At 41.5% G+C, this 19,330-nt stretch overlaps 2 protein-coding genes across 2 annotated transcripts; both read left to right on the top strand.

The window, feature by feature from the left end:
* Positions 1 to 429: 429 nt before the first annotated feature.
* Positions 430 to 1,121, top strand: LOC147442767 (uncharacterized). Its single transcript, XM_086529704.1, has one exon. It carries the CDS (start codon positions 521 to 523, stop codon positions 1,007 to 1,009), a length of 489 nt encoding a protein of 162 aa, XP_086385830.1. The 5' UTR covers positions 430 to 520; the 3' UTR covers positions 1,010 to 1,121.
* Positions 1,122 to 16,089: 14,968 nt separating this feature from the next.
* LOC147442766 (histone H3-like) lies at positions 16,090 to 17,014 on the top strand. Its single transcript, XM_086529422.1, has 2 exons — positions 16,090 to 16,689; positions 16,949 to 17,014. Exons 1-2 carry the CDS (start codon positions 16,090 to 16,092, stop codon positions 17,012 to 17,014), a joined length of 666 nt encoding a protein of 221 aa, XP_086385548.1.
* Positions 17,015 to 19,330: the final 2,316 nt, after the last annotated feature.

Below are 19,330 nucleotides of genomic sequence, written 5' to 3'. Positions count from 1 at the left end.
GATTGATATCTTTGTTTTAAGGGTTTTCTGATTGTTTTTCACATTTTTTTTACTAAATTCTTCTCTTTAAACTCTTTTTTGTAATACTTTTTACTGTTACGCTACTTAAAGCTAAAAGGTTGTTCTTAAAAGGCCCTCTCTAGATCCCAAATTTTTCCTAATGCATATCAACCATTGGGGTGGGTAGTTGTGTGACAATGAGTACTTGGAAACTACTTGTTCTTATATTGATAACTATGGCCATTACATGGTTGGCATATATCATGGGAGAAGAGATGTATAAACCACATTATTAAACATATAACAAAACCAAAACCAACACCAAGGGAAAGGACATAGATAAACCATATTTTGAAGTCATTACGTACTAAACCAAAATGGTTTTTTTCTTCCAATGAACAGAGAAACAATGCCTTAACCTGCAAAACTCTACAACAAATCTTAAATCTTATTGTAAGTCTTATTATGGAGGGGACACCTACATCAGAAGAAAGTGATCTTGAGCTTTAAGATTATAAGCATGCAGAACGTAGTTAACAAGCTTGACCTAACCAGCAGGTGCAGCTGCTGCAGAGGCCTTCCCTTGGATAGCGTCAGCGAGGAAGTCGCGAGCTTTCTCACGCATGTGTGTCGCAGTGTCTTGCATCCGGGCACGGGCATATTCGATCTGGTCAGCGCCTGGCGGATGGCGACCCTTGAAGTACTTGTAGAGCCAGGAAATGGCAGAAACTGTAGCAATGGAAATGCCGCCGGCTGTGAGCATCCCTGCGACGGCGAGGAAAAGGAGGAAGCCCACGGGGATGAGCACTGGGCTGAAGAAGATGAAGAGGGGGATCAGCAAGACCAGAGTAATGGCAGTGACAGTGATCGCGAGGCCCGCGAGGAAGAGAAGAATGCAGCCTGTGACTGCAAGGACGGTCAGGAAGCCGAGAACTTGGCTACCAGAGGGCTTGTGTTGCTGGAGCTTGTGGAGGACGCCATGGGCATGCTCGTGGGCATGGCGGCCTAGCGACTGTGTATGCTCCTGGGCGCGGCGAGCTTGGTCAGCCATCTCTCTCTCTCTCTCTCTCTCTCTCTCTCTCTCTCTCGTGTTCCTCTATGGATCAGAGCTACCTATTGAGTTCACACACACACACACACAGACACACTACGCTTGATTCTGAGTAGCCGCATAAATATATAGTGGGCTCCCTAGGCTCCGATCTGATGAGAGATCTGATGAGATAAGGGGAGAGCCAGCTGATCACGTGAGCAGGTGATGCGCAGACCTTCTGGTGGGGTAAGGAGGACAAATGAGGTGGCACAACTACGCGATATCCAAATGGCAGCCTCCACGGATCGTAGCCGTTCACCGCGTGCGAGAGGGAGAGTGGGCCGATGAATTCGCAAGTTTCAACCCCCACGTCTGAGCAATAAATTTCCCGGTTGATAACAAAAATCATCCATTATAGTAATTTTAAATTTTATTGGAGTTTAATTTTCACGTTCAACGTCTGAGCATTTTACATATTTCTTGTTATTATAGGTCACAAGTAAAATATTACAAATATTTTGCATAAAACAAATTAACCCACGATGTTGGTGCCTATAACTAGTCTTGCTTGGTGGGCCTCGGTATATAACATCTATAAAATATAGTAGGACATATGTAAATTGACATTTAGCATCACGCACTAAAGGAAATAGGAGCATGAATAATTTGGCAATGCCGGCACTGTGTAAAAAGGATATACGTTTGAAAAATGCTATTATGTTTTTGGGAGGAGACAAATTAAGTGCTTCAATTAATAGAGATTATAGGGATATATGATTGATATTATGTGCATCAAATAATAAAGATTCATAATAGAAATCAACATGTTGTTTGTTTAAATAAAATCGCAAGTATTTTAACAATGAATCAATCTACTTGATGTGAATTTTACAAATGGATTATGGGCACAATAGTTGAGAAAAGAAAGGAAAAGGATGTTGTGTTAGCAGAGAGAACAACAACTCTCAACTCTAAAACAAGAAAATGGATAAAGCATTAATGATCAGCAACATGAAATGAAGTGCTTTACTAACCTGCAAAGTTGTACTGGCGTTTTTCAATTATCCACTCTACAAGCAGTTATTCGAATCAAGCTACGAGGGAGGAATGTGAATAGTTAAACATTATGTCATGCAATGAAATGTCACAAATCGAAATTGCAAAGTATATAGTGCACGTCATGCAGAAGTGCCATACAAAAGTATGGTGAAGAACTGGCACTCTGGTATCTCTAAAAAATTATAAGAAATGGAACATTAGGGCCAAAAACGACCCAAAAAGGGTTGTGTAAAGAATTTGTTAAATTACTAATTAGCAGAGCCGTTTATGGACAAAACGGTTCCAAATTTGTTCGTTTTGGTCATTTAAAGCATATCTACGCAATCTAAAGCGTATCTATATACATATCTCTAAATATTCAAAAAGATATCGTTTTCTTCACATTCCTTTGTGGCTCACTTAGAAATTTGTTTTCATTTACTTCACTTGGCAGCAAATAGTTGTTTCCACTTTTAAATCACTCAATCTCTCTTTTCTCTCTCACCTTTCGCGAGCTTTATCTCTTCTTCTCTGATGCACCTTATTCTGCTGCTACGTTATTTTCATTATACTTTCTGCTCCTTCATTACTTACAATGACTAATACATCTCTATTAGTGATAACCGCAAGTTTCACTTGAACATTAAGCTAAGCCAAGAATATGCTACTACGCGGAGTGTCTATCAAAGACCAGTTACAACTCCAAATGAAGCACAACAACTTCGCAACGAGGGAAAGAAACACATTGATATATGGCAGATGGGAGCTTGTATCCACCGAATCCTAGCAATGGAAGGTATACATCTTTTCACACACCTCATGATTTAATGAGATTTGTTGGTGATGGGGTTGATGGCTTACTAAGATATAGTTCTAGGTTATCTCATTTACACATTGATCATACACATTACATTCAATATCTCAAAACTGTTTTGTCTTCAAATATATGCAACAAGAATTTTAGAATTTGAAAACCAAATAGCATCTCTAAAACAAGAAAATCACCAGCTTCGAACTTTAAAAGAAACTCCAAAAGGATTAAGAGCACGAGTAAAACGAATGAGAGATGTAGTAAACTTAACAAAAGGTTCTGGACAAAGAAAAAAAAGATTAAAGATTACTACAGAACATGTGACTAGTCTTTTAGGATTTGATATGTCCAATGTTCAAGAAAGGGTGAGATTTTTGAATGAGGTAATGAACAAAAGTGATATTCTGAAACTTTTGAAACTTCCTGAAAATCAAACTCAGAAGAAATTAGTATTTCAAAATTTACTGAAAGATATGGGTTTAGTGGTCCAACCTTCTCAAATGCAAGAAGTTTGTGACACAGTGGGGGTGAGTAGAAGGGGTTACAGGGCCATCTCTAAAACCTGGTTTCAGGTTTTAAAGTATTACAAGATTAAAGCTTTTGGGTTGCCTATGCCTCACAATGTTGGGAAAGTTAGGACTCTGTTAAACGAAGAAATACCCGAACATTTTGGAGAGTACTATCATATAGAAGGAACGATGCCATATGAAAAACAGGAAAAAAAAATCTTATTTTGAGTATAATGCTTTTAATAACATTTGGATGAGTATAAAAAATGTTCAATCTACTATGGTGAGATACTATAATATGCAAGAAGTAGATTGTGAAGGAAAACTTATATTTGTTATGAAATTGGATGAAGCTCAAATTCAGAAATGTCAAAAAATAGAAAGAGTATCCATATCCCTATGAATAGAGCATTGGACTATAGCCAGGGTAAGCTTGATTCCCCATACCACAAAACTCAATCAGAAATGGAGCTTTGGTGGATCGGAGCAGCTCAAATACCAGTAGAAAATCACGATACATTGAAATGGCTCTTTTGCAGACCGATATCCCTTCTGTTATACAGGACCAAAATGCAGGTGAAAAACTCTGTGTAGATGGCATGGGTGACTTTTTTGTAGAATGGCACTTGAGTGCCGACCTAAAAGCATTAAAGTGCATGTTTGGTGTATGTGGAGGTGCCAACACCAAGTATCCATGTCTATATTGCATGGCAAGCACTGGAACAAAAGGATGGCTTGCAAAACACGAGGTTGGAAAACCACCATCGAGAAATAGTGTGAACGTCATCGACTACCTATCGTCTTCTATGATTTGGGATCCAATTCTAACAATAGATTTAAGAAATGTACATATATGTACAATGCATGCAGAGATTAGAATATTGGAAAAATTGCTTCGACTCCATCTTTATTATGCATCTTCTATTAAGCCAACTAAACTTGCAAACGAGTGCATAGAAAAATGCAAGGCTTTGCTCTCTCAAATGGGTTTTCATGGTGGTCAAGTGCATCTAAAAAAGGATCCTACTCTTTCAAAAGGAACGGGTGATGTTTTGCAAGATGTTTCAATGGGTGGAGCAAAAGCCAGAAGATTTTTTATTAACCATGACAACAAACAAGTTGATGCTATGTGGAACTACTGGAAGGATCTTTGTGTAATAACAACCAATGTCAAAAGTAGACCAGATGTAGCCAACAAATGCATGGAAGTGTGGAAGAAGCTCGACAATTTTTTGAAAGTTTTGAGACAACAAGTTAGCTCTGCTACTTATGCAGATGACTTTAAAAAGACAATAAAGCTTTTAATAACTGCTTTACAGATGCTTAGGGAGCAAAAGAAATCACATATTACTTGGTGAGTATTCAATTACTTTCTAAAGTTTGGATAGTATTTTAGATTGCATTCTATTGAGTTCAACTAACCGTTTTTTTTTTAAAGCATATTTTGTACCTGCATGGATCATATTTTGCAAAACAAGGACTCCTTGCAACATGGAATACTCAGGGAATGGAAAAATCTCACTATCAAGCGAGCACTACAAGAGGTTGTGTGCTCTTGTGACGTTGTTGGCGACGGAAATACACTTGGTTTTTATAACCCCCGACGTCGCTAAAACCGTCGCTAGTAGCGTCACTACGAGAGTGTCGCTATAACCGTCGCTATAGGCGTCGCTATGAGCGTCGCTATATAGCGACGCATATAGCGACGCCTATAGCGACGGTTATAGCGACGTTTACACAGAATACTATAGCGACGCTACAGAGCCATAAATAGCGACGGTTATAGCGACACCCGAGAGAATTTTTTTTTGGTGACGCAGCATTGAATGCCCTGCCACCCATCAACCATATTGTACTTGATTCACTTTTTTAAAAAAAGTGCAAGGGTAGATAATAGACCCAAAATAGTCACCCACAAGACGCATTGTTTGCAAAATTAACAAGCGTAAAATTGACAATTGTACACATCATAGGCAAAATGAATTGATTGGCAAATGTAATAATGACAATTGTACAACATCATAGGCATAAAGAATTGATTGGCAAAAGGAACTGCGGTGACAAATGTAATAATATACATGGTTCAAAAAGACGTATAAAATCCGTCTCATGATACATAAGCTATGAGAAACCCTAAACAATGCTATCTAGCTACGGCTAAACTGACGTCGTCTAGTCAGACGTCTCAACGCGTCCAAGCGGCGTATCTATCGGATTCTGCAAAAAAAGACAATAAGACAGCTTTCAGTAAGTATAAACATATAACAACATTTATAAAACAATAAAAAAAATAGAAAAGAGTAAACCCTAATACTAACCATGTCACCGTGAGAACTAAGAATGTCCATCAGCGCGTTTAAGCCCTTCCTACCTGCGTACTCGCGCTCGTACGGTGTGGGATCACGTCCTGTCATCGACCACTGTCAAAACATACAAAGATTTCATTATGTTAGAATTAAAAAACTCATAAACCTCAAACTATCGAACATAAAGAGCAATGCGAAAACACTTACAAAATCGGCTTCAAATGATACCCATCCACCGCTCCCCAAGTGGTGCAAGCTCCCTACCTCTACTCACGCTCTGGCTGCATTCTTTTGTTGCTTCCACTTGTCGGGATTCTCGCGCGCTGCTTTCTTCGCATTCTTCCAATCTTCTTTGGCCAGCCAATCTGGCCTGTTCCACCCATTCTTGATTGATTTTTGCACTTCGGAACGCTTGTGTTTGCAGTATTCACGCATTCGAATCTTCATCGGGTCTTCATTGAAGCGTTGATCCCGTGTTGGAACGGGAAACTCATCATGAAGTATGCTGATGACTCTGTTTTTTAAATCACTTGGTACTTCACTCCATTTGTTTAGTATGTAGTGTCTAAACAGCTGAGAGCAAAGACCACGCATGCGCGAGATCACCTTCTTGCCGTCATCATCCATGATGATGCCGTCGCTGAAGTCACCGGCAGGGGTCTCTAGCGGCGTGTCGATGGGGGTACAGATATCAGGTGTCTCCACCGGCCGCGTCTGGGCCCCGAAGCGAGGAGTGTCGAGTGGGGTGGCTCCTGGCGGAGTAGGTAGAGGTGTGTAGCTGCTAGGAACAGTCAGCCGCGCAAAACCTAGCGTAGATGGCGATGCTGTGGCAGGTGTGCGGGCGGGCAAATAAGGGGAGGGTAAAGAGCCTCGTCGAACACGAGGCGGTGTGGAGGCATCGGCGGCGGAATCCCCACAACAACCGCCACCGCCACCACTAGAGCGCCGGTGTCTAGACGAGTGTGAAGATCGTCTCGTCGACGCCGAAGCTTCGGAGCGCGCCGAATGCTCCGAAAGAGAGGGAGATGCGGATGGAGTAGGAACGCGCGATGATGCGCCAGAGCGATGACGCTCCACGTACCACTGTGACAAAGAAGAAAGAAACTCCGCATCATCCATACCTGCATTAAACACACGAATATTTTAACTTAATATTGAATGAATAGAGTAGACAATGACGCAAAGACCATTAAATACAATGACGTAATGACGCATATAAATACAATGACGCAATGAATTGAGTGATAGAAGAGGCAAGTCAAAAACTTAGAATTTTCAATCAAAAGATGTGAGCGCGAGTAGAAAAGAGCGTTATACACCATGGAAGGTACTTAGAGAGCCAGAGCTTTTACAACACGGAGCAAAATTGTTCAAATACAATATTTGTGGCTTTAAGAGATCTCTCTCTCATCCTCGCATAACTCAGCATAACTTCCTATATCTATATAGAGCTCTCCGTTTAAACACATATCCTCTATTTCATTTTGTAGCTCCTCTGCATGCACCCCATATAGAGTAGTAGCATCTTGATGCTCGTCTGGCACCACCGCAGCGGCTTTTGATTGAGCATGTTCTCTGATCTCCTCCATTGATGCCATTGTGATTGGCACATGGTAGCCTTCATACGTCCTTGCACTACGAGGGGCTACCTCTATGACGTACCACCAGTTTGATGTAGACTTTGTAGGATGAAATATTACCTGCCAGAGCCACATAACTTACATGAGAGCTTTCAAGCACATAACTTGTAAAAGGTTGATGTTAACTATTTACATACTTACTTGTTCACAATGCTCTGGTAGTACGAAAGTGTCTCTTAGGTCAGTCCATTTCTTAGTAGAATCCACCTCGAGAAAACCAGACTCTCCTCTACGCACAATAGCGTTGCGACCCTCCATGATTATCTTGAACCATTGCACGTCGAACAAGTCGACAAAAAATCCTCTGTAATCGATCCTCAAAATCTCTTGCAGCGTGCTGAAGTAAGTGAGTTCCGCCACCACAGGATCTGCATCAGAGGAACGTCGTCGACTAGACTGTTCAAATTTTGCCATGATTCCACAATCTTGAGTAATGCGCTTTTTGTCGATCCGTTCCACCCTAAAATGTTGACCTTTACACCATGCTGCTGTGTATGACTTATACTACAACAAACAAAGATTATGAGTGGCCATTCAAACATTTAGAAATAAAGTCACTAGCATGTCGTACATTGCAAACTTACCTTGGTCGCGCAACCCCGAGAGTACTCCCACTCTTCCTCAGTCACTTCGTCACCGCATTGTTGTGCGCTTTTCAATTGGTTGTGAAACCATCTTAAGCTCATGAAGGTTGGTAGGCTCTCCGGATAGTGCATCGGTGGTCGTCTTCCCCATCTCCACTCGATTCGTGCCCTTTGTCGCTCTTTCTTTGCATCCTCATATTGTGAAATCCACTTTTGCATCACTGGATTGTGAAGCATGTAAAATCGGTTGATTTTAGCCTCTAGATCTTCCGTCATCTTCTTCTCAACACCGAGATTGCACATGACAATCCCAGATATGCGCTCATCATCTATGATTCGCCATAGCGTGTCCCGGGCTTTATCAAATCCGTCTAGCCACTCTCCAATGTACACTAGGGACTCTGATACCAACCAACCTTCTGCCATGCTACCCTCCGGACGTGCCTTTTGACGCACGTATCCCTTAAGCGTTTTCATGAAACGTTTTAAGAAGAACATCCATCTGGAATGAACTGTGCCAGCTATTTCCACCTCATCAACTATGTGAACAAGAAGATGCACCTGAATGGTTAGCATGGTAGTAGGAAAATGTTTCTCAAACATGCACACAAGCTCCTCAACATTTAGTTTGGCAAATGGTATGGAGTCTACGTTGATCTCCTTTTGTGAGATCCATTGCACCATCTTTGCAAGTTTGTAGATTGTGTTACGGATGTCGAGAGACAAACATCCCTCAATGGCAACCGGTAAAATAAACTGTAAAGTATGTGCAACAATGATATTAAAGTCCACATTTTATGCAATGATATTAAAGTCCACTATGAACGTACCTGACACATTTTATGCCAATCGTGTGACTTCAAACCGGTAAGCTTTCCGTCTTTAGTAAAACACGTTCGGAGCGAGTGCATTACGCTAGTGGGGGTCCGCAAAGATCGAATGGTCTCTTTTACTTTGCGTTCTTGGGCTCCTGTGAAAATCCATGGTGCTTTAGGGAGTTTTATCGATCCATCAGACGCTGTTTGCGGCCAATATTGCTCCATACGATCCACATTTCTAAGGTCAACTCTGGCTCCCAAAGTATCTTTCTTGCCGGTCAGATGGTCCCATAGTAGATTACCCACATTCTTGAATATGTGCATTGGATCGAGCAAGTGATTGATCATGATTCGGGGCCAGTATGGTAACTCGTACCATAGAGATAGTCTCTTCATCCCTGGAGGCAATCCGTCATCGCACATCTCCTTCTGCTCTAACCATGCTTGTGCAGACATCCTTGGTGGCTCTCTTCCCAAAAAGCCATCGCGTAACACATGATTCTCTGGAAGATACGCTTGATGACCTTCGTAGATTTGCTTCTTCAGTGAGGGCGCCCTACGTGCATTTAGTCTAGGTCCACATGTGACACATTCTCTGTATCCGCTTGTTTGAAGCCCTGCATGTATACACATGATAATAGATCAACTATGGGAAAAAACAAGATTTACAGTGTCTGAGTGAGGAGTGTCAATAGATCACCTGAGCATTCTGTTAACCCGGGATAGTCATGCATGGTCCACATTAGAATGCCTCTGATCAAAGCATTCCATCGTCCTGTGTGTCGGCTCATATCCACCACCTCTATGCCAATCCACAATTGTTGTAGCTCTTCCAATAGTGGACGAAGATACACATCCATATTCTCCACTTTATATCGCCCTGGCACAATCAAGCTTAGCCATAGGTGCCCCTTCTTCGTAGTCAACCACGGGGGAATGTTGTAGTTGACGATGACAACGGGCCATACACTGTAAGATGTTGATCTTTGACCAAATGGATTTACGCCATCCATAGCCAGGCCTAAGCGCAAATTTCGAGCTTCCCTAGCAAAATCCGACCATGTTCCATCTATATGTTTCCAGGCTACGCAATATGCAGGAATTCGTAGCACACCATCCGAAGATTTATTCTCCTCATGCCATGATGCTAGGGCGGCCATGGACTTACATTCGAAGAAATGCTTGATCCGAGGAAGCAGAGGAAAATGTTGCAAATCCTTTTGTGGAATTTTTGTCCCGTGGAGATCTACTCGATATCTTTCGGAATCACATTTCGGACACTTCTCCATGTCTATGTATTCCCCTCTGAAAAGAATGCAGTCATTAGGACAAGCGTGGATAGAATTGTAATCCATCCCCAAGTTTCGCAAAATCTTTCTTGCTTCATCTCGGGAATCTGGCATCACATTGTCAGCTAGTAGTATGTGCTCTTTAAGCAATCTACACAACATAAAAATACGATACAGTCGTGTAAAAATCTATCAGATCATTATACATTTAGAGTTTTATTAAAGTAAACTAATTGTAATAGATCACCTGAAAAGCGCTGTGACGCTAGTGTCACTCCATCCAAACTTTGCCTGCATGTTGAGAAGAACCAGGAGTGCTTTCAATCTAGACATACGTGCTCCATTATACAATGGCGTATCGGCTTCACTTTTCATATCATCATAGATACGCCTTTCTGAATCCATGATCGTCTCGATCATTTCATCAATCTCGGGCTCAAACATTGCCTCATTGGGAATGTGCTCTGCATGATCATCCCCCGAGCTGTCAGAGGCTACATCTTGTGGCCTCACATATGCTGCTTGACCAAAGCGCCTGCGAACACGTCTATTGGGTTGCAAGATTGCTGCTTGTTGCCCAGCGTCAGAGTCCGACGAGTTATAATTGGCAACAACTCGATCTATAATAGATGGATCGAACTCGCCAAATTCACGAACGTGCTGCAAAGAAACACGTCTTGTCCGTCGCACAGCATGCTTGCATTGATTACAAGGACATAAGACCCTCGTTGAGAGATAGGTGTTTCGGTTGGACGGTCCCACATCCTCGTCACTACTCATAATGAGGATAAAAATCTTATAACCTGGACAACAAATTTAATATTCTATTGGCATTCTTCGTCTTATCTCTCTCTCTCTCTCTCTCTCTCTCTCTCTCTCTCTCTCTCTCTCTCTCTCTCTCTCTCTCTCTCTCTCTCTCTCTCTCTCTCTCTCTCTCTCTCTCTCTACATTCTCTAGTCATGTCCAATCCCCGCACACCTCGGTCTAGAGGTGCACGGAGATCAGAGCCACCGGGTTATAATCTCGTCTTTATTGGTCAATACCTATATTTGTGGGTACAAGAAATCTACAGACCCACGTCTACATGATACTGCATGTAGTGGACAAAACCCCTTTGCCTCTTCTCTAGCTGTAGCACTTCACAGCATCTTAACATCTTTTCACAGTAGATCTTTTCACTGTTCGTCTAACTCTAAACCCTAAACCGTAAGTAATTCTTGCGTGGACTCGATCTAACGTAAATAAGCGTAAATCTAACTAAAAATAAACCTAAATCTAATTTAACGTAAGTCTACATCTAACCTAATCTTTAACGTCTTTTGGGATAGTTTCCTACGACGTTAAAACTCTCTTCTTCTGTGTGTGTGTGTGTGTGTGTGTGTGTGTGTGTGTGTGTGTGTGTGTGGGTAAACCTAAATAAACCTAAGTCTAATCTAATATAACATAAATCTAAATCTAACGTAAATTATGTTATATTAAAAACAAAGAACTAAACTAACAGGGATTATAAGAACCTTAAAACTGCTTTAACACATAATTTTTCACATAACTCGGCAAGAGTTGGCATTCTCATCACTAAAGATGTGAGAGTTAACTTCCGGCGGTGACGCTGCCTCATCTCCATCCACATCTGACGACAGCAATTGGCCCTTTAGACCGTTCTTGCTCTTGTTACTAACTTTGAAGTTGCTGTTGAATGACTAGAGGTTGTCTAGATGGTCATTGTGTCGGGGATGTAGTGACTCTTGCCGCCCTGAAGATCCACCTTCTTCCCTATCTTCTGAAGACATTTCACCAGTACTTTTGGATCGACGGAGCCCACCATGAGTGAAGGCAGCAATACCCTATATTCCATTGAGGACTTTCTTCACCCGCTTCATGCAGGCATCGCAGTCTATGGAGACCTAAATCTAATCTAATATAACGTAAATCTAAATCTAGCGTAAATAAACGTAAATCTAATTAAAAATAAACCTAAATCTGATCTAATTTAACTTAAATAAACCTAAATCTAATTTAACGTAAGTCTACATCTAACCTAATCTTTAACGTCTTTTAGGATAGTTTCCTACGACGTTATAACTCACTTCTTCTTGTGTGTGTGCGCGTGTGTGGATGTGTGTGCCAATAAAAAGAGATAAATGGTATAACCTTTCTATCACCCATGCCAAGTATGATAGATTGGTTATGCCATTTCCCTCTTGAATAATAGGTCTTGAGTTCAACTCCTCGTCGGCTAGATCTTTAGGTCTTTTAATTTTAATTAGTTTCCTACGACGTTAAATTAGTTTCTCTCTCTTTCTCTCTCAATGTGTGTGCGTTGTTTTGGATCGTATGCATGTTTTCTCTCTCTTTTCCTCTCTCAATGTGTGCGTTTTTTGTTTATGCATGTTCTCTCTCTCTTTTCCTCTCTCAATGCGTGCGTTTTTTGTTTATGCATGCTCTCTCTCTCTTTTCCTCTCTCAATGTGTGTGTGCATTCTTTGTTTATGTATGTGTGTGCGTTTTTGTTTATGTTTGTACTCTCTCTCTCTCTCTCTCTCTCTCTCTCTCTCTCTCTCTCTCTCTCTCTCTCAAAAACACTATGTGTGTGTGTATGTGTGTGAGAGAGAGAGAGACAGAGGGAGAGAGAAAGAGGGGAAGGGAACATACCTGGCTCTCCTTCCTCTCCTCGTGTGTGTGTGTTTGTGTGTGTGTGTGTGTGTGTGGAGAAGAAAAAGAGAGAGAGAGAGAGAGAGAGAGGGAGAGCGTTACCTGCTCCTTGCTTGAGGGCGCCGAAAAACTCAGATCTGAGATCTGAGTTTTTGGACGCGCGTTGTTATTTTTTTAGCCCAGGCGGCGTCGCTATGAGCGTCGCAAATTTCTTTGGAAATTTGCGACGCTCATAGCGACGCCGGGATTTTTTTTTTGAGCGTCGCTGTGTGAGCGTCGCTAATATGAATAGCCTCTTGTAGTGGAGGACTTATTTTTTCAAATGTACGAGAAAGGGAGGGGGACAAAGAAGAAGCACTGCACTAAAGGAATTATTCAATTGGTTCTATAGGAGGCAATTACAACGGATGAGATCAAACAACCATGCTGGTCAACCACAGATGGAGATTAATGCTTCACTTTGAAACTTTGTACCGAATCTTTCTAAAGAGATCCAAATTCAAAAAAGATATTTTGGTGCAAAAAATTATCAAATTTACATCAGTTTTTGATTTTTTTCCATATCTCTAAGCATGTCACCCCTATATCTCAAAAACTTTCTTCTTTTATAGCCCCCAAGAAGGTTGACATTTGTCTCCTCCGCTGTTGCTGCATTGCTAGAGTAGCAAAGAAAGTATCTTGCTCTTGAGGCATTGAATCGTGCAGCATATCCAAATATTCTAAGTGTTGTTGCTCTCTTAATTAGTAGCATGATCTTGTTTGCATTGATTTGAAGGGGAGTGTATCCTAAAAACCGTGACAATATCTTCAAGGCAAACATTGGCAACTCAGGATCTTCAGAATACTGAATGTGAAAAGCACATAAGGTGGCACTATCCAATGTAGGCATGTAGTGCATGAGAGAGGAGGCATCCCTTCTTGAAGAGCCCTCTATTGCTTTCCCTCTCGAGCCTTTAGCTCTCCCAAGAAAATTGTCTTTGTCAAAGAGTTCAATCTGCAAAATAAGACATACTGAGTAATTAAAACAAACTTGGAAAAAAAGAAAGATTTCAGAAGGGAGATCAAGGTGAAACTAAATCTACCTTTTGCCACTCATCTTCGGCAATGACTTTTTCTTGAAGTAGATTGCATGATCCGGTCATCTCTCTTATGTCAACTTCCTTTCCAATTTTTTTCAGCTTAAAGTCTCTGCCAAAAGATTGGATGCCAAGCTCAACAAGTCTCTTCTCAAAATCCTCATCTTTGAGGGAAGGTTTCTCCTCTTCCACTCTTCTCATGCATAGAGCAAGTGCATCAGGAGCGGGCAGAAAATCTTTATTGGATGTCTGAAGATCAAGTGCCAAAAACTCCTCTTTTGACTCTTCTTCTGTGTCAATAAAATCTTTGGCTACCTCAGAAGCTTCAGAAATGGTTGCAATACAGTAGTCCTCCCTCATATTAAGCAGACATTGAATATGATGGAGAGGGATATACTCTTTTCCATTGATATAGAAGTAGGGAAGGTTTGGAATAGTAAGGGAAGCTTCAGACACCTCTACCTCATCTATTGGCTCATCAATGACATTACTAGCTCTAAATTGAGCCACATCAAAATTTGCACTCTCCTGCTCCTCAGCTGCAACATCAAATTCCTTCTCTTCTAGAATTTCACTTTTCTCAAGCTCCAAAATTGTGGAAACATTTTTATTTGTTACCTCTTCATCTAACAGATCTTTCACTTCATGAGCTTTGCCTTGCATGTCAACTTTAAGGAACAAAAAGAAAAGAAAGGCAACTTCTTTTGGAACAAGGTTGCAAGGCTTTTAATGTAATTGACAAGAAATGGTAGGTGGACAAACAAAGGAAGTCTTCTTAGAAAATCTTCCAAACCTCCTTGTTACTTTTCCTTTCTCAATTGAGTTGGTAGTAAATTCGGTTAGATGGCAATAAGTCTTGCCATCTAAAACCAAACACTTGCTTTCAACTGCCTCTTCAAACTCTTTGAATTCTTCTGACAAAAAGTCCTTCAAATTGTCTAGCAAAACTGCAAGATCAAACAAAGGGTTGAATATTTCATATGCTTTGGTGTGCACTTCCATGTCACCACCATCCATCACAGCAACCAATAGCTTCTCACTTGGACTCTCCTCCAAAATCTCCTCCAGACCTTCGTTCATGGTAGAGAAAAAACAAATCGGTGAAGCTAGCTAGGCACAGGGTGAAGGTCGACAAGCACGCGCCAAAGTGATGGAGAGAGCGATAGGGGGGAGGGTTCCACGATGTGCAAAGTGCTTCGGTTAGGCACAGGGTGAAGGTCGACAAGAACGCGGCAAAAAGATGGAGAGCAGACCAAACGAAGCGATAGGGGAGGGCGCGCCAAAAAGATGGAGAGCAGCCCAAACGAAGCGATACGGGAGGGTTCCATGATGTGCAAAGTGCTTCGGTCGTGTTGTGCGGGAGGTACCTAGTGGAGCCTAGTAGAAGCCCGAACCACGCAATAGAGGTCGCACCTAGAGTTTGCAAACGGTACCGTCGCGTCCTGCGGGAGGAAGGGACCTTGAGAGACCAAAGCGACGTGTAGCACTAGTGGAGAGAGAAGTAAAACAAAGGCAATTTCTCGCATCGTGTGGGACGAGTAAAAGTATAACACCAATAAAAATCGAGATCAAGCTTTATATAAGGTGCCAAAAATTATCGTTTTATGGACACGTGTCAGCCATGCACACGTGCCACATGGCATGCTTCCAACAGTCATCGTACGGACGGTCGGCTGTATATAAAGCTCTCTCACGTGCTCATTTTTTACCTTCCCCCAAACCACACATTCGCATCGTGTCATACCTCTTAAACGACCCTCACATCCCCGTTGTGCAAATCTTATCTCTTTCTTCCAACCCGCACTACCCCTCCTTGCCCAATTCTTTGCACTTCTGAATTGTTTCTTATTCCTAACCCGTACAATGCAATACGGACAAGTGCTAGAGAGTGGGTGGCCAAGCTATCGCGCCATGCGGGTGTCCTTCCTTGACTCATTGCCAAGATCAACAGCTTCACATACGACGCGATTCAGACACGTTCTAGAATGTGGGTGACCCAACTACCGTGTCGTGCAGGTGTCTTTCATTGATTCATTGCCAAGGTCAACAGCTTCACATACGACATGATTCGGACATGTTCTAGAATGTGGGTGACCCGGCTATCGCGTCGTGCAGGTGTCCTTCATTGATTCATTGCCAAGGTCAACAGCTTCACATACGATGTGATACGGACATGCTCTAGAATGTGGGTGACCCAGCTATCGCGTCGTGCAGGTGTCCCTCCATGATTCCTAGCCAAGATCATTAGCCTCACATACGACGCGATACGGACAGCTTCTAGACTGTGGGTGACCCAGCTATCGCGTCGTGCGGTGTTTGTACTTTTTGACCCAAATGGCAAGGACGAAACAGACTGCAAGAAAAGTCTACCAAGCCCCAAATGATCCAGAAAAAGATGATTTAGAGAAAGAAGATCCAGAGAAACCACCACCTCCACAACCTCGTCAAAGGCCCACTGCTAGAAAAAGGTTGAATTATCAAGTCAAATCTTTAAGAGAAATAAGAAAAGCACAAAAGTCTACTTGTCTACTGATTCCAAAGCTACCTTTCATGAGAGTTGTCAAAGAGATATCAGATAGACTTGTGAGCATGATGAATATCAAAACTTTTGTCTCAGTAAGGAGGCAATCTCAAGCTTTGATGTGCCTTCAGGAAGCTGCTGAGGATTTTCTCATAGACTTTATGAATGATAGCTACATTGTAGCTGCATTTGCTCACAGGGTCACACTTATGAGAAAAGATTTTGTGCTTGTGTCAAGGCTGAGGTACAAGTTTGATAAGGCTCTTGAGCTTATTCCTAGTGAGGATCTTAAAGCCTTCCAAATTTTAAATATCCCTCCTTCCAGGCAGCAGAAAGATTCAGGGGTTGTCATTGAGGATGTTACACATGAGTATGAGACAAGAAAGGCCCAGGATATCAAAGCAAGAAAGGAGGTTGAGAGGGAGCAAGACATGATATCAGAGGATGCTATCCTTAAAGAGCAAGCAGAAATTTTAAGAGCATCCAACTCTCTTCTTTATGAAAAAGTTACAGGACAAATGGTGGCCGATGTCTCCTTGTTTGGATATGATGAGGTGTACTTGGACATATTCCCTCAAGACACAAGTATGCTTGTAAACCCCAACATTCAGCTTGGTGACACTGTGCTCTTTATCTGTCTCAGGTATGTGTTGCCCCTTTGCTAATTATTAGTGCATGTCAAGGCAGGCACAAAGGGCCTCATTGGGGGGTGTGTTTTATTTTTCAGGTGTCTTATGAGGGATCTTCCAGAGGCTCTAGCTATGCAAATTTCCATACTTGACCCTCTAGTGACACAGTGCCTTTTTAACAAGCAAGGAAGCCTTTCAAGTTTTTTTGAAGATTTTAACATGCTGACCTGCAATTACATAATATACCCCTATGTTGAAGGGTAAATATTAACTCCTTACATGTTATTTTTAACATTTTGTGGTATTCCTAGATAGTTGGTTTCTTTTGTAGAGGACATTGGAGTCTTATTATCTTCAATCGTTTGGAGAAAGATATTATATTATGAATTCATTGTCAAGTATCCATGGGAGAAGTAAACTGTAAGTATGAAGTATGATCTATGCTTGATGGCCCATTGTTTTCTATTAGTAACATTTTGATTAAATTTCTTCTTGCAGTGCTGCCAAACTTATTGTTGGTCACCTGAGTACCACAAATAAGGATTACAATATAGAAGGTTTCAAGTACTACAATCAAAAAGTACCTTTACAAACAGACTCAACATCTTGTGGATGGAGGGTGCTTGCCAATGCATGGAGATATCTTGAGTCAAGGTGCAGGATGACTACACTCACTATAAGTGTGTGGCTCATGTGACATTGATGTATTTTGATTTCTTAACTATGCATGTATGTACTCATGTCCTTTAATTCCTTTTTTTATTTGTTTCAGTTGCATGACTATCCAGAGTCTTGGGTCACATGGGTGAGAGAGAAGGCTGTTTCTATGGTTTTGGAAAGATCAATAAACCCAAATGATCCAGAATCTCCTTTTTCCACCAAAGAAAGGTAGAGCCACCAAGGGTTTGGATGCAAAGAAAATGGATCAGAAGAAGAAAATTCATGCAAAGAAGATCCATACAAATAAAAAGGATCACAAGAAGAAGAGTCCTACAAAGAAGATCCATGCCAAGAAGAGTCCTGCCAAGGGGAAGAGTTTCACCAAGAAGAAGATCCCTGCCAAGGGGAAGCTACCATTCATGTTGCCAAAGAAGGTTGCCAAGTCACCCAAGCCAGCCACTCCTCAGGAGCCCAAAGCACCAACCCCTGCCAAGCCCCACGTGCCAAGCCCGAGGAGCCCAAGTCACCACCACCACCCACTCCTGAACTTTCACCCCCTTCTGAACACAAAAGAAAAAGGGTCTCTGAGGATGCAGAACCCTCTCAGGCAAAAAGAAAAGTGGAGTTTCATGATTGATTACTCCACAAAAGCTATGTACACTTTTGTTCATTTTTCCATATGAACATATATATACCGTTTGGTGATTCATAATTTTGTACTTCAAATACTTAATACCAACTATCGATTCTTAAATGTGTATCATGGTGTCATGTAAGTTTAAAAAAACATAAATAATGATCACAATAAGGTAGAGAAAAGATAAATATATTTGCAAAATGCAATGATTACAATATTGAACTTGTTTTTTCAAGTCCTTGCAAGTGGCTCAAATACAACTCTTTTTGGGGGAAGGCATGTGATGCAAGAGGTTGAATTCTCCATCCTTGTGCTCACCACAATTTCATCCACTTTGAATCTATACTCAGGAGATGTTTCATCAAGAAACTCAAGAGATTCTCTAACATCATGTAGTCTCCAATTTGTTGTTACTATCAGGCTTCTATACTCGGTGTGTGGATGGACAGTGACCTTTAGTTCAAACCTTGGACAATTTTCCTCGGAGTCGAGAGGAACCCAGCTACCTAATTTGCTTCTCCATCTCCTATAGTCGTAGCCCAGAACTAATGATTGATGACATAGTTGATATGAGATAGACATAGAATTTGGGCTTACTCTACAACTAATATTATCACCAATATGGAAAGTTTCTTTGGTGCTCCATCCGTCTCCAAGTACATTATTTAGTTCAGTCATAGAAAGTCTTCTATTAAGCCACATCGTCTTTGTCCTCTGCAAGTCCATTGTTTTGAGACATGCCACAAAGACATGTAGAGGCAAGAACCATTGAACATTAATCCTTCTTGATATCCTGCCCGGAGACATAGCTTTAAGGATGTCTTCTTTGATCTTGGATTTGAAGCTTGATATAGTACATGCATCAGGAGCTTCCCAGTCAAGTGAGCTTATGGTGGGAACGGGTAACTGATATAATTCTCCATATGCACCTTCTCGTGATGGAACTTTGTATTCTGCAAAATAGACAAACAAATCCATTTTTTTGTAAAAGGAAGGTGGCTTGTCAGCATACATAGCATCTGCAATCCCTTTATGCATTGCTTTGAACGTCCCACCTAGACTCTCCACAGGCTGCCATTCAACAGCTGTTGAAGGAAATATATCTGGAATGGAATCAAAAAATGAGAA

This window comes from Adiantum capillus-veneris, chromosome 14 (genome assembly GCF_014529385.1).
Source record: "Adiantum capillus-veneris isolate H3 chromosome 14, ASM1452938v2, whole genome shotgun sequence".
In the NCBI taxonomy this organism is placed as follows: domain Eukaryota; kingdom Viridiplantae; phylum Streptophyta; class Polypodiopsida; order Polypodiales; family Pteridaceae; genus Adiantum; species Adiantum capillus-veneris.
Note: the sequence above shows the minus strand (reverse complement) of the source record. Positions and strands in the feature narration are given on the sequence as shown.

Coding starts and splice junctions, on each gene's coding strand:
- LOC147442767 (XM_086529704.1), top strand. CDS start 521: ATGCAGAACGTAGTTAACAAGCTTGACCTAACCAGCAGGTGCAGCTGC.
- LOC147442766 (XM_086529422.1), top strand. CDS start 16,090: ATGGCAAGGACGAAACAGACTGCAAGAAAAGTCTACCAAGCCCCAAAT. Junction 16,690..16,948: donor ATATCAAAGCAAGAAAGGAG/GTTGAGAGGGAG, acceptor GCTAATTATTAG/TGCATGTCAAGGCAGGCACA.